Source organism: Aulostomus chinensis, chromosome 6 (genome assembly GCF_037954235.1).
Source record: "Aulostomus chinensis isolate RoL2024-O1b breed Wild chromosome 6, RoL_Achi_v1.0, whole genome shotgun sequence".
NCBI lineage: Eukaryota > Metazoa > Chordata > Actinopteri > Syngnathiformes > Aulostomidae > Aulostomus > Aulostomus chinensis.
This window is the reverse complement of record NC_141325.1, coordinates 25,140,972-25,154,714: the sequence shown is the minus strand read 5'-3', so window position 1 is coordinate 25,154,714 and position 13,743 is coordinate 25,140,972. Positions and strand designations below refer to the sequence as shown.

Sequence of the window (13,743 nt, the reverse complement as noted above, 5' to 3'; positions counted from 1 at the left end):
GCCATTTGTGTCCAGATTTTGCAACAACACCGACTCACCATGTTCACAAAGTTGACAACTTCAAAAACCCTTCTTCTCAGCTTTGTCAAGTCCTGGTTCATCTTGACGAACTGCAACAGGGTATTAGTCATGTCAGTTTAGGACCACAACCTGTTTCCCAGGGTTCATCATCAGTGAGCCACATGACGAGTGATGACACAATGACACATAAAATGTGTGATTATAAATGGACAAATTCAGACCTCATCATGTTTGAATCACTTTTTGTTAGTCTATCTGAGCGTTAGGAGGATTACGCAAAAACTGTGACCAAACTTGGTGGAGGGTCAAGGAAGAACAGTCAAATTTGGGGCAGATCCATTAAAACTGCAGGTTTTTTTAAACATTTGGTCTGCCTGAGTTTGCATAGGAGGATGTATGCACTTAGTACTCTCTGATGTTTGTCTGTGTGTAAGCAGGATTAAGCAAAAACAATGTAACCAAATTTATTAGAACTTGAAACACATGAGGTGAACTAGTCTAATCGTGTCAGCTGTATCTAAAAAACTCCCCCCAAAAAGTGGTAAATCTTTCCATTTCTCTACAAGAAGAAAGGAGGAAGGAACTTTCTCGTAATCCCTTTATCTCACCTCACGGCGGTCAGCAACGAGGAAAAGCTCAATGTATTTCTGTTGGTAGAGGATCGATCTCACCTGGAAGACAGACAGAAAAAAACCCGATAAAGGTTGCTGTTTCAGACCACCATGTAAACACCACACTGACCACTGCTGTTACTGTCACTGTGTTATTTTCTCATATTGTAGGAGTAATGTAGTTACTGCTGATCGGGAGCGGCTGCGACTGGTCGGGGGCTCATAGTCGGTGCTCCAGGTGGTGTTGGTGACGCCACACACTGCAGGTGTGGAGTTCTGGTCACTGAACTTCATCACTGCATGATCCCCCTCATCGTCAGCCGAGAGCGGCTCAATCAGGTACCTCTGAGCAGATGTCCTGAAGTAACCCCTACATCAAGATGCTGGAAGTTAGTTTACAGACACTGAACATGGTTCTGCTGCCTGAAAAAGCCTAAAAATATTTAGTTAATACACAATTCAGCTACAAGGACGCACAGGTTTAACTTGATACTCCGGTAAAAGATCTCTAGAGGTAGATTGTGTGTATTTGGACATGTTGCTGTAACTGAAAAAATAAGTTTAGGACGGGATGGTTTGAGGGCTTACCTTAGTCCATCACAGGTGCTTATGCTAACTGATGATTCACTGTCATTCACAATCCTGCCGTGATAGTAGCAGTCATCCTGGAATCAAATAAGAAACAATCATGTTCACTCTTGTGTCATTCTGAAACAGAGACAAGCTCTCAAATCAATTGAACTAGAAATTCAGCAGCAGCATGGTTGCACGGCCCTACAATGTGTGCCTGTAACAATGGACTTGACCTTTTGACCTTTAAGCATTTTCAGATCATCCTTATAGCTCAATGGGCATTGGAGTCAAATTTAAAGACATTTCCGCAAGGTGTTCCAGAAATATTGCAGAAATTATTCTACGAACATATGGCTCAACATCCAACAACACGATTCCCATGGCTTTTGCAAGTGTGGTGGCACAAAAACTGTTAAAAGATGTTTCAACAAGAAAATACAAATCTTTGTCTTTAGAAGTTTGACACATGGCGTCTGGGGAATGCACCCGTTTCTCCAAATCAAAATGGACTTACGATGTCATCTGGAGTGGCAGTGACTGGAGTTCCATCCTCTTTGTAGTACGTCTCAGTGTAGTCTTTGCTCAGTAGTTCGCTGTTTTTTAAGGCAATTGATAAACAGCAGCCAGAATTCCAGAATGTTAATTGAGTAATTGGGGAAACCTGTTCTAAGACTGTAAAATGTCTCATTGCACAGTCATTTTGTAAACCAGGAAGTGCTTTAAGATGTCTGTTCAATCATGGGCTCAGTCTGACCTTTTATGATGTGTCTTGATTGAACCAGCAACAGCTGATGTATTTAAACTCTAGTGATGTCATAAACCATTGTTCAAGCTCAACCAGTCTTCGATACCTTGTGAGTTGCTATTAGACCTTCCAATTTTTACCCCCCCCCCCGATATTTTTCAGAAGTATACCTTGGGGAAAGTAAAGACTTACTTATTTTTTTCTAGTTGCATCTCAATATCGTTTCCTTCAACCGTCATTGCATACTTAATTGTCTCTGGCCTGACGTGCTGGGGTAGAAAAAACACAAAACCAGTTTTCTTTTACATTTCTCTACTGTATGCGGCATCTTTCAACTCAACTCTATGTTCCATTTCAATTTCTATTTGTTTAAAGAAAAATGAAGCGGTACCTCTGTGTGTCTTTTCCTGACTGTGTGAAGTCTGATGGGTCGAACCACCTCATAGTCTGTCACCTGACTGAATTCAGGGCCATGGCTCTCTGGGAGATAAAAGACATATTACAAACAGCAATCCAGCTGGTTTCCGGTTGGCTTCAAAAAAAAAAAAAAACTGGTCTGAAATTTGCTTACTGGTTGAGCCAACATTTGACCTGTTCTAGCAAATGAAAAAGCTTCTTCAATCAGCATTTTGCTGAAAGCTCAGAGCAGATGAGATGATGTAGTGGATGGAGTGTAAGGAGGCGTGCGGCTGCGTCACGGACCAGTCACAGTGGCTGTAGTCTGCATCCTTGTGATGTACAGTTGGAAGTCAAGACACATCAGGCTATTAACATCCATACGAACTCCACGGGGCCTTCACATCAAGCCCCATGACCCTTCTCGAGCCCCTAACCATATGCAGATATACTGTAGTTGATGCATCCACTACGGGTGTAAACTAACCGGACCAGGTTCAACATAAACATATTGAAAAACAAACAATCCAACAAAAGCCAAAGGGGCACCACTTTACAATAACGCACACCATCTATCCATCCATTGTCTTCCACTTATTGCTGTTAAGGGTCGTGGGGGGGCTGGAGCCCAGCGGCTACGGGCGAGAGGCGAGGTTCATCATTTATCCACACGCATTTATTCATCGTTTGCTGTGGGGGCTATACATTCCAACCGTATACACACTGATAGCGAAGGCATCAGGAACAACTTGGTGTTCAGACAGTAGAGGAGCCAAGGATTGAACCAGTTAACCTTCGATCACTGGATGGCCACCACCCTGCCTGACATGGCACCCCATACACTTCACATGCGTATACATGCATGTGCATACAAACGTATGGTTGCATTTATAATAAGGAGACATTAGTGAATACAAATGCTAGTTAGCTAACGTGTGTAGTAATAATTTACAAATGTTCAAGTTAACTAGAGGGGTTACAGCTAAGAAAGATGAACAATCTCAAGGAGGTCAGGTGATGTTTGGGGGTTAGAGGTACATGTTTTACAGTAAGGGTCAACAAGAGCAAACACAAGGCTGATTATGCTTACATAAAGTTTAATTCAACACTCTAATATAACTAAGCATTAACGTACCAGAATTAATGTACTTGTGTTAAGGGTTGATGATCAAATTTCAGATTTACTTGAACTTGCGCTTCAAAGTTAGCTGCAGAAGAACTGACACACAGATACTTCACAGCAGATAAGAGCTAAGCTCAGGTCAGATTAGTTTGAAGTTATTGTTAAATGATCTCCTGTCCGGTGACTCACGGTAACACTTGAGCAACCAACCTCCAAAGTAATGATGAGAGTTTCTACTGTTTCTGTTTACCATCTCAGGCCAGGGCAAATTAAAATGAGTGTGTACAGTATCAACAGAGCAGCTGAAGGTCTGCCATCGAGTCGAGTTGTGACTGAAGGGATCCTTTGATATCTTTAACAGCAGGTACACAACATTCTTTAAGAGTTCATAACACATAATTTAGCTGTATAAGGGCAGGCTGACATTCTACTTCTTCATATTGAGGATCGGTTAACTCTGCTGATCTGATGAAAGTGGTGAGTGTGATGCAACTGTTTTACTTCTCTGTCTCAGCTTATGCTTTAACTTCCCATCTTGAGAAACCAGCTGGGTGAAACTGTTCTTTTCTCACAAAAACACAGCAACTTGTATCCGATTTCAATGTTCAGTTTCTCGATTGTTGTAATTAGTTCCCGGTATTCTTTGGGAAAGTGCGTCAATAACTAGACTGACCACAGGATCAGTGTGACATCTTCAACTGCACCTATTTTTTATCATGTTCTTATTCATTCTTTTTTTTTTTATGCTTTCCAACCAAAAGATTTTTTTTTTGAAGCAATGGTTGTACTTCTTGGCCAATGAAACCTACCTGAAAGGAAATGAGTCACTCGTATTCATGTGACTGGCTGACCAGGTACGCAGTAGCACCAGACAGGGTGGTACCTTTGTTTGTGTTCCCAACTCCAGGATTAACAGTGTCACCACATCGACATCACGTGAAGGGGGGTGGGGGGGCTATTCTGAGACTCAACATGAGAAATGCATCTTTCACTGGCCTCAGTTGTCCCTCTTGTCCCTTTAAAGGTGCACTAAGCATTGTTGCCTGACATCACTTCTGTTGGCGCTCGTTGTAAATACCAAATAAAAACAGAGCGAGCTCGCCCATCCCCCCACGTTTCTGTAAATGTCATGATTGTGCATCGACATGGAAAAAGGACCTGTGCTACACTAACGTCGCTAAAATGAGTGAGCGAACTCCAACTGTTCGATGAGTAAATTTATATTCGAAGTCTTTGTACAATATCTTTATGATATCAGGTTATGAGTTGCAGCTGATATATAGATTTGAAAATTAGTTACATTTTATCGGTGCAAGGGCTCAAGTGAGCAGCCATGCATATCCAACAATCAATCTTCACTTTTACATACCTGTCAAGTAAGAATCGAGCCAACTCTGCATCGGATAAGAAGCCCTTCTGTCGGCGGAGTTCTCGCCACCTCTGTAACGATTCCCCAATGTAAGTCTTCGTTTGTTCCTTCTTGATCTCTCATCCTCTCACCAAATATTCATCTGAGCATCTTTTCTTTGGTCGTGCCTCAGCCATTTCCCAAAGTGTAACAAAGAGTTGTTAGACGCCGTCCTGCTATCTGGCAGCTTCCTACTACGCTCCTCAATTGACTCTGCTTATTCCCATTCCCTTTATGCACGCGCACTAATAACCCCCCCATCCCCAACCATCTTGTTGGTGATTGGCTGGTGTGTGATTTGTTGTGTTTATCTGCACATCCTGTGCACTCAGTGTTTGTTTGCCGTTTGTGTGCCCTGTTTTGTCTCTAGACACTGGAATTTTTCATAGTGTATCCAGGGGGCAGGCAGCTAGTGGATCAAGGGAAGAAGCCCACAATTTGAGACTAAAATGAAATTGTGCTGAAACCATGCAACAATGGTTAGTGCACCTTTAAGGCGTCTATACAAAAGTCCACTTTCCTCTGATTGGCCAGCATCCCTGACCCTAACATAAATGAAGGAAAAATGGAGACACATCAGATAAATATCAGCTAAGCTGTATACCAAGGAGTGATGCTGGGATGATTATTTGGCCTATTTTCATAGGCCAACCTAAAAGTTAGCATCACCATTCGTTCCCTTAACAGAAACCCAATAGGATGTTTACATTGGGGCAAATGCAATTGGTAGAAGTACAAGCAAACTTAACGATATGAATGAACGACACTTCGTATGTCTAGCTTCAGCGTCACCACCACGCTAGTTGAGTTAGTTGTTAGCAACCGCCCTTTTATGACATATAAATGCTTAAAAATCCAAATGTGGGATATTTATAAATAGCAAAGAGCAAAACATTGAAATATCTTAAATAAGTGTGAACAGCAAATCTTATTTCAGGCATTTAACCAAAAACTCATTGACATCTGGGCAAGGCAACCAGATGTTCAGCAATGTGAACTTGTCATTTGGTTTTAGGACTAATTACTGCATGTTTACAGCAGATTAGTTTTATATAAGATACCTAAACCTCACTCATGTATGATTTTGAATATTCACCATCTTCAGTTATTATCATCATCATCACCATCTCAAGGGGTTATTCCCAATAAAGAATTTCTAATTAGCTCAATGGAGCAGCTGAAGTTCATTCAGTCAAGATGAGACATGAACTGGGAAACTAGGGCAATGTGTTGCTGATGACCATTTCTTTCAGCATCAAAAACCTCTTGCACACAGGAGGAAACAGCAGAAGGACTCTTACTGCTAGAAGAGGATCCCACATTTCTGAGTCCACAGCTTCGTGGTTGACAGGTCAACTGCTTAAAGCTTATGAGCATTCATGTCAGCAGGTATCACTTTCATCTATGAAGAGAAGACTTGGAGCTGCAGGTTTGTGTGAGCATATGGCAGCAACAAAGTCAGGCATTCTTTTTATAGCAATAAATTCTCTATAAAGAAGTTTGTCTGGGCCTCAAAGACACAGGAGACATGCCAATACATAGATTTAGGCAACCTTTTGACCCGTAGAGCCTCTAAGACAGAGGAGAAAGCACAATAGGTCATCATTAAAGTAACGCCCACTTCCTTCTCCAGGTGTAAGAAGCCTTATTAGATGGTAATGACTCTAGGATTAATATAAAAGCTGCATTGTGTGTCCCTTTTTAGCAGAATGGCAGTAAATAAGATAAAGACACTCGGAGCACCTTTTCTTGCTTAAGCAAGTGCAGTGGGTCAAGTGTCTATTTTAGTCCAACATGATCACCAAGGTACTGTAAACGCAGCTCCAGGTTGAGCCTAACATTAGTCAAATATCCAAAATAAAGTTGAACACAGTCTTGTGTACACACAAATGCTTTCAATAAAGTGAAAGGACAAACCTCGGCTTTAGTTATTAATCACCTGGAGCACAGTGGAGGTAACAGTATCCAGTGACTTACCTGAGGGCTTGAGTGAGGCATTTAGGATGAGGACCCACAGTAGAAGTGAACTGCTCATTGTCCAAGTGTAGACAGTCCCTGTAACAGAGCAGATGGGAGCTCTTATCAGGCTTTAAGCACTCTACCTGCATGCTGCCCTGGAGGCCACACCTTCACCAAGTTTCTTTGCCTGTCACAGTTACTTCCTCATTGACAACAAATTTACACTCATGACTGGCCTGAGCACGCCCCCGCTACCGGCCAGGAATGCAGGAAGAGTACAGCTGTAAGTGTAGTCACAACAGCAGTACTTGAGGGGACAGAAATCATATACTTTGCATTCTCTTACCTGTTTGCTGGTTGAAATTTGAGCCGCTTCTTCTTCTTTGTTGCATGAAATCCAAAAATCAGCAGTTTTTTACATTCAGTACTGTGGCTGAATGACTCATTCACAATAATGACGTCATAGAGTAATTTCCATTCGCATAACTCATTGCTCTTCCGACACCACGTCATAAGTTTCTTAAATTTTTCCAAATAAAGTCACTAAGAGAGAGCTCCATCCGCAGCAGCTCACCCACTGGACTCATGCTTGGTCTCATGGCAGAGACAAGTGTCAGAAGACAATAAGGCCAATGTGTATGCTGCCTCAGCAGTGGGCCAGGTCACATCAGGACACCGAGTTTGTGTCTCAGTGGCTCAGGCAGAGGAGCATGGTGCCTGCCAGAGTTTTACTGACACTGTGATACTTTCATGCGAATCTATTTCCTTCATTCTTTGGTTGAACACATCGCTGGTTTAACCTACCACCAGCTCATTTCGGTTTTCAACAATTGGGAATGTTGCTACACACACAGGATGGATGATGTTTGTGTCCAGTACAGATGCACCACTTGAAAATTGTGACACACGGTGCCAAGATGTTGCAAGTGTGTGAGTAAAGGTGTACACAGTATATCTGACTGCATTATTTGTCCTTTTTTTTTTCTTTAGGGTTGCAGCAGGAGAAATAAAAAAAAAAAAATCTATTTATTACTGTTTCTTCATCTCCTTTGTACTGTTCGTAAGATTTATAATCTAGTAGTGCTGTGACAACAGCAAGTGCACTCAGAAACTGCATAACTCCACCAAGGCCAACAGCTCACCCTTCAAGTAGTGGGCAACTGAAATGATCTGTGTGTGTGTGTGTGTATTTCCAAGGTAAGTATTGGAAACCGGACTGAGTTGTTGCATAAATGCTCATCCAATATTTGATGGGTAAATCACCCCAAATCATCAAAATCTAACCTATTTTTAAAATTAAAGAATAAAATTGCACACATCATCTATGACTGGAAAGATCTAAAAAATCTTGAGACCTTTGCCAGATTTTTTTTTTACACAATCATGAGACATTAATGAATATTAGAATGTCAAATTATATTGAGCTCACTATGGTAAAGAGATCTTTCATAAAGAGATCTTTCAAACCTTCTTGGAATTTGGTCTCCCTAAAAAAAAAACAATCGGGTTTTTCTCGGCCAAAACATGCCCGTGGTAACATTCATGAGAAAATCCATCCATAACTAACAAACAAAGAAACAATCAAACAAGTGCAGTCTCAGATTGCCAACCTCACTCTGGACTGAGTCCAGGACCTTAATTGCCCTTGTGGTCACTAGGAACTGCAACAAAAGACTGCAAATCTCTGTCAGAGCTGAGTCCAGGACCTTAGTTGCCCTTGTGGTCACCAGAAACTGCAACAAAATACAGAAAACCTTTTTTGGGTGAATCTGTCATCCCCTCTCATTTCACACTGTACAAGAGACTGAAACTTCTGTGGGAGGTTTTTGCTTGTTTACCTTTGTGATAATGATGATAATGAACTTTACTGACACTAGAGACACCATAAGAAAATCCCCCAATCTGGGGTGTTTCGCAGAATTTGAGGAATTTGTTGTTTTGTGAGTACACTGTGGTTAAGATCTTTTAGAAGCGAAAGAAAAGACCTATATATACACAATTCGATCATTCTACTAGATATGGAAATCTTGAAAAATAACTTTAACTCACATTTACACATTATAATTTCATAAATTATACAGTCAAAAACAAAGTCTATATAACTAAAGGAACTTATTGGGAAATATGCTTAATGTCTGTCATTTTTGGTGTCAGACAAGTAGATGCAAGTAGTAGTGTGTAGTGCCATAGGGCTAACAGCTTAGCGCTGGGGCGCCTCTTCATCCTCTCTCACGAAGTTGGCTATGATTAGGGGCAGCAGTTGCTATTGTAGCCATCAGAAAACACTTTCAGTACTTCAAAACGGTCAAAGCAGAAGGCCATTCCCATTGAGCCTGGATCTGCTTGACATTCCTGCCTGTTAAAAGGAAGGTTTTCGTCGCCGCTGTTGCAGGATGTTCTTGCTCATGGAGAATTGTTGGGTATAAATTCACTGAAGGAATGTGGTACTCGACCTGCTCTGCCTGTAAAGTGTCATGAGGTAACTTTTGTTATGATTTGGGCTATACAAATGGAATTGACTTGACTTGACTTAACTTTGTTTTGTCAAACAAAGCTACAATGCAGCTTTTGAGGCAATGTATCAGACTCTAAAATGACATCTTGTAATTATCAGCAGTTTTTCGCAGTGAATATTTTGCCCTGACTGGTCGGATTCAGATGTACTTGATGACTTCGGAGACAGTATGCTAGTGTTTCTTACAGCAAAACAAAGTAGCCATCCGGTTGGGTTCAGTTGAGTTTACTGTTCTTGAGGATCAGTCTTGAGGACATAAGCAAAAGGATCTGTTTCCTGAATAGAATTCTCCACATGAAATAAAAGAAAATGGTGAAGCTGGGTTCTGTTTTTGGGCAACAAGGGCCTGGACAGATTGCCAAATCAAATAAGAGTCATCTGTTGACAGTTTTAAGAAGCAGACTCAATTCTGTCCCCTATCAGTATGCCCTGCACTCATTTTTATCTCATGCTATGCTTGTTATTTCTTATTGACTTGTTTTAGGATTTCCTGCCTTTTTTGAAAACTGTAGTTCTTTTATATTTCCTCTATTTTGTTTTATACTTCTGGAATATGCACAACTTAAGAAGTTATGATATCTATATGTTTCATCATGATTGTATTTTTTTTTTTTTTACTTCAGTATTTCCAGAAAAATGCAGAGTTTTGTAATGATTTTAGTGGGCAAAAATCCTTGATTATGTGGCACGTTTTCTGGTTCAAACTTACAAAATGTTGATGAGTGAAACAAGTTCCAAGCTTATTTTTGTGGCAAACGAGACTGATTTGTGGACTTCATGTCTTCTTTGCGGGGTTTGCATCTTTCCTATGACGTTACTTCACAACGTTCCAAAGGCAACAGGAGGAAAGTGACTGCTCTTGTGTGGTTCACCCATCATTTTTCAACTTTCTGTGAAGATATGTGACTTTTTTGCAACAAAAATGCAGGGAATATGAAATCTTTCAAGCCCTGCATATTTCATGCATTTCGTGTGGAAATTGGCACATTTATGCAGCAAAAGTGCAGCTTCTTTGAAAAAATGCATGAATGTCCAGAAGGTGAAATACCTCATCCTGGACTATTACAGGAAGTTCAGCTTGAGAGTCTTACCTGGCCAGTTGACATCTGGCTGGCTTCATCACTGGTTTCACTATATCAGTGACCCTCTTTGCACTGGCAATGAACACGCTGGCCAAGGGGACTAAAACAGAATGCAGAGATCAACTCAGCAAGTCTGCCATAAGGCAACTGCCCAACACAGCCTTCATGGACGACCTCAAGGTGACAACAACACCTGTACCAGGAGCCAGGTGAATTCTCCAGGGGTTGGAGAGGATCATGGCATGGGCACGCATGAGCTTCAAGCCTGCAAAGTCCAGGTCCTTGGTTCTAAAGAAGGGGAAGGTCGCAGACAAATTCCGCTTCAGGCTGGGGGAACGCCTGATCCCGTCAGTCACTGAGAAGCCCATGAAGAGCCTTGGGAAGGTCTTTAACTGCAGCCTGAATGACACAGACTACATCAAGGCAACCAGTGCTGACCAAGAGGGCTCGCTGAGACCAGTGAACAAGTCTGGACTCCTCGGAAAATTCAAGGCCTGGATATGCCAGCATGGAATCCTTCCAAGGATCCTCTGGCCTCTGCTCATCTACAAGGTTCCAATGGCTGTGGTTGAAGGTTTCGAGCAAAGACTGAGCAGCTATCTTTGCGGATGGCAGGGTCTGGAAAACTGAAACAACAACAACAACAAAAACACTTGAGTGATTAGTCCAGCTTCTTTGTATTATGTTACACCTCTAAATGACACCCTTGTAAGAGCTTGGACATTTTATGTGTGTAGCAGGGCTGGGAAACATGACTTTATATCAAAATCATGGTAATTTTCATTTCATAGTGTCTTCATAGGTTATCATCACAATCTGCATATGAAGAACACCACCAGGCAAGGAGGGTCCAAGAGTGCAGGTACAATTCTGGCGCTATTACGAGCAGGTACAAAAAGATATTTACCACTGTATTAACCAAAAAAATGATAGGAAGGAAACCAGAGGGTGACGTATCAGCTTAAAATGTGATAATATTCAACTCGCTTGTGAAACTCTTCATTATGGACCTCAGCTATGGACCTCAGCTATGGACCTGGTGGAAGACACGGTGAGCATGTTAGGACGATAGGACAGTGGAACAACAGAATGCAGAGCGATTTTCTCCCTCTGTCATCCTCTTCAACTGGAGCTCACAGCGACAGCCAATGAAGTCGGCAGCTGACTCAGGTGGGTCCCAAATGGCAGGCATTCGGCTGTTTTCAGGGAAGGAGACCTGTTGACCTGTGACCTTGATACAAATCGAACAGTCATGTGACGGCAGCCACATCACCTAACTAGCATACATTGAAGATTCATTCATGAAATGCTCTTGCACATAAACAGGAATTATTTGGCCCTCAATTTAGTCTTACAGGTGGGAGACAAAACATCATGGCTGTTGGAACTACCTGCTTCAAACATGTGTTGGGTGTTACAAGAGTTACACAATGTAAGTCAAACCTACTCTAGAACACAGACCTTTGGAATATCATAATTGTAATTGCATTGGAGACGAGAGGGATTGAAAAACTCAGGTAAGTAAACTCATTCAATCAGCAATGGGTCTTCCAGTAAAGGTTGAATGATCTGAGTCATTATTGTGCATTATGAGTAGTGTACAGCATTAAAATCAATTGTTAACCGTGATGACATTGCTCCTCAGCCAGAAACAAATCATCTGACCTCTACTGTACATGGGGGGGGGGAATCCCATTAGGTTGCATTTAGGAATATCACCACTAGAGGGCAGTGTCTTCTTGTTAATATCCTGCACTGACCCTGGGGCTGTGTGCAGCTAAATGAATTATGGATGAGTGCTGTGAGCCTGCTCCGCTTGATCCCCCTGTTGGTTGCTCATACAGCAGGAGGACATCTGGCCTGAGTGACCAGACCTCTGTGGAAAAATGTGACTTTATTGATTGCAAACACAGAAAATATGTTGCTAATGGAGTCACGCCAGGGACACAGCAGTTTGCTGCTCTGACCTTGAATCTGGTTGAAGGATTTTCCAAAAGGCCCCTGCAGGCCAAGATCCATATCGCATCAGTGGAGCAGGTTCAGAATCACTGACAAATACATGAATGCAGATGTATTCAAGTTTCTTCTAAAAAGCAAAAAACCTTGCAGAGGATCTCACCTTTTTCTACTAACATTTAAAACTATAATACTACATAACTAATACCGCCACACTTAAACAGCCGAGACTGGAGCAGCTAGGGTTTTAATTAATGACACATCAAGAAGAACAAGATGTACCCTCAATGAAAAAGCCTCAAGTCAGATTCATGAATGATTCTTTCTAATCCTGCAGGAAGAAGATGTGAATGTTAAAGGGACTGAAATGTTGGCAAAACCCCTTCATGAAATTTGTCATCTGTCATATGTTGCTCTGCTTTTCTTCTGCAGATGAAGAGATGACTATCAGATTCTGCCAAATATGTAAACAGAGGAGTCTGACGTGAAGCCGATGTCACAGCACGTTACTGAACAAAACAGCACGAGTCGATATGGGATGTTTTTTTTGACATTGTTACATGTGAATTAAGACCAAAAAAAACAAAAAAGATTAAAAAGAACAAAGTATAGGAAGTGAAAACAGATTCTACCCCTTCATCAATTGAAGGTATGTTAACCCCTGGAAGTGGAGGAAGGACTCAAGATTCAAGTCACGCACTCTTTCAGCGTAGTGGCTAGCTGCGCCCCCTAGTGGTCGCTTGTTCTAGTAGACCGGTTGTATTGACTTATTCCTGAATTGGTATTTCCAATTTCATACCCAGTTATTATCCATTTAATCTATATTCTATAATAATTCTCAATATTTCAACTTCATTTTTTCGAAATTTTGAGTTCTCTACATTTTGATTCAATTCTCAAGATTTCAACTCTTTAGACTTAATTTAGGCCAAGCCCTTACGCTCCATACGAATAAGAAAATAACGTTAGTTGATTATGATAATAACAATACCATAACAACAACAACAACAACAACAACAACAATAATAATAATATTATCCGATGCTCCACTGACGAAAGCTGCTCAGGAAGCTTTAGCAGCAAATAACATGAAAAGCAGCAACGTTTATCTTCTAGCTTAAGCCTCAGTGAAGTAATGAGTAATATAAGAACTTGTCATCCCACGTTCAGCTTGCACGGCATAACAGAGCTGTCATAATAAACACTTGAAACACAAAAAGAAAATTGATGGCATCTGGACTGTGTGAACTCCAAATAGAGTATCAACATAATACTGTCAGGTGTTGTTGCCATGTGAGACTGTAATCATGCCGGGTGCAAATGGAGCCATCATTCCTGCTCTTCCTTTGTTCTG

General features: G+C 41.4%; 1 protein-coding gene and 1 long non-coding RNA gene across 9 annotated transcripts in view; one reads left to right on the top strand and one right to left on the bottom strand.

Annotated features, from left to right (window-relative positions):
- Nucleotides 1-7,409, bottom strand: part of adam28 (ADAM metallopeptidase domain 28) — a 26,143-nt gene extending 18,734 nt beyond the window's left edge. The window contains exons 1-10 of one of the 8 annotated variants that reach the window (XM_086207141.1): nucleotides 7,183-7,409; nucleotides 6,855-6,932; nucleotides 4,839-4,909; nucleotides 2,342-2,430; nucleotides 2,143-2,219; nucleotides 1,720-1,798; nucleotides 1,221-1,297; nucleotides 819-1,002; nucleotides 630-692; nucleotides 39-110 (exon numbers count right to left, since the gene is read on the bottom strand). In XM_086207141.1, coding sequence (XP_086063267.1) covers nucleotides 39-110; nucleotides 630-692; nucleotides 819-1,002; nucleotides 1,221-1,297; nucleotides 1,720-1,798; nucleotides 2,143-2,219; nucleotides 2,342-2,430; nucleotides 4,839-4,909; nucleotides 6,855-6,932; nucleotides 7,183-7,349 — 957 coding nt within the window. In that variant the 5' untranslated portion in view covers nucleotides 7,350-7,409. Of the gene's footprint in view, nucleotides 1-38; nucleotides 111-629; nucleotides 693-818; nucleotides 1,003-1,220; nucleotides 1,298-1,719; nucleotides 1,799-2,142; nucleotides 2,220-2,341; nucleotides 2,431-4,838; nucleotides 4,910-6,178; nucleotides 6,280-6,854; nucleotides 7,025-7,182 lie in introns of those variants that run through there. The other 7 variants (XM_086207142.1, XM_086207146.1, XM_086207143.1 and 4 more) reach the window with 7 other exon arrangements.
- Nucleotides 3,796-13,743, top strand: LOC147260532 (uncharacterized). The gene is made up of 3 exons (XR_015116610.1): nucleotides 3,796-3,946; nucleotides 11,225-11,865; nucleotides 12,822-13,743. It is a non-coding gene; the product is annotated as an uncharacterized LOC147260532 (long non-coding RNA).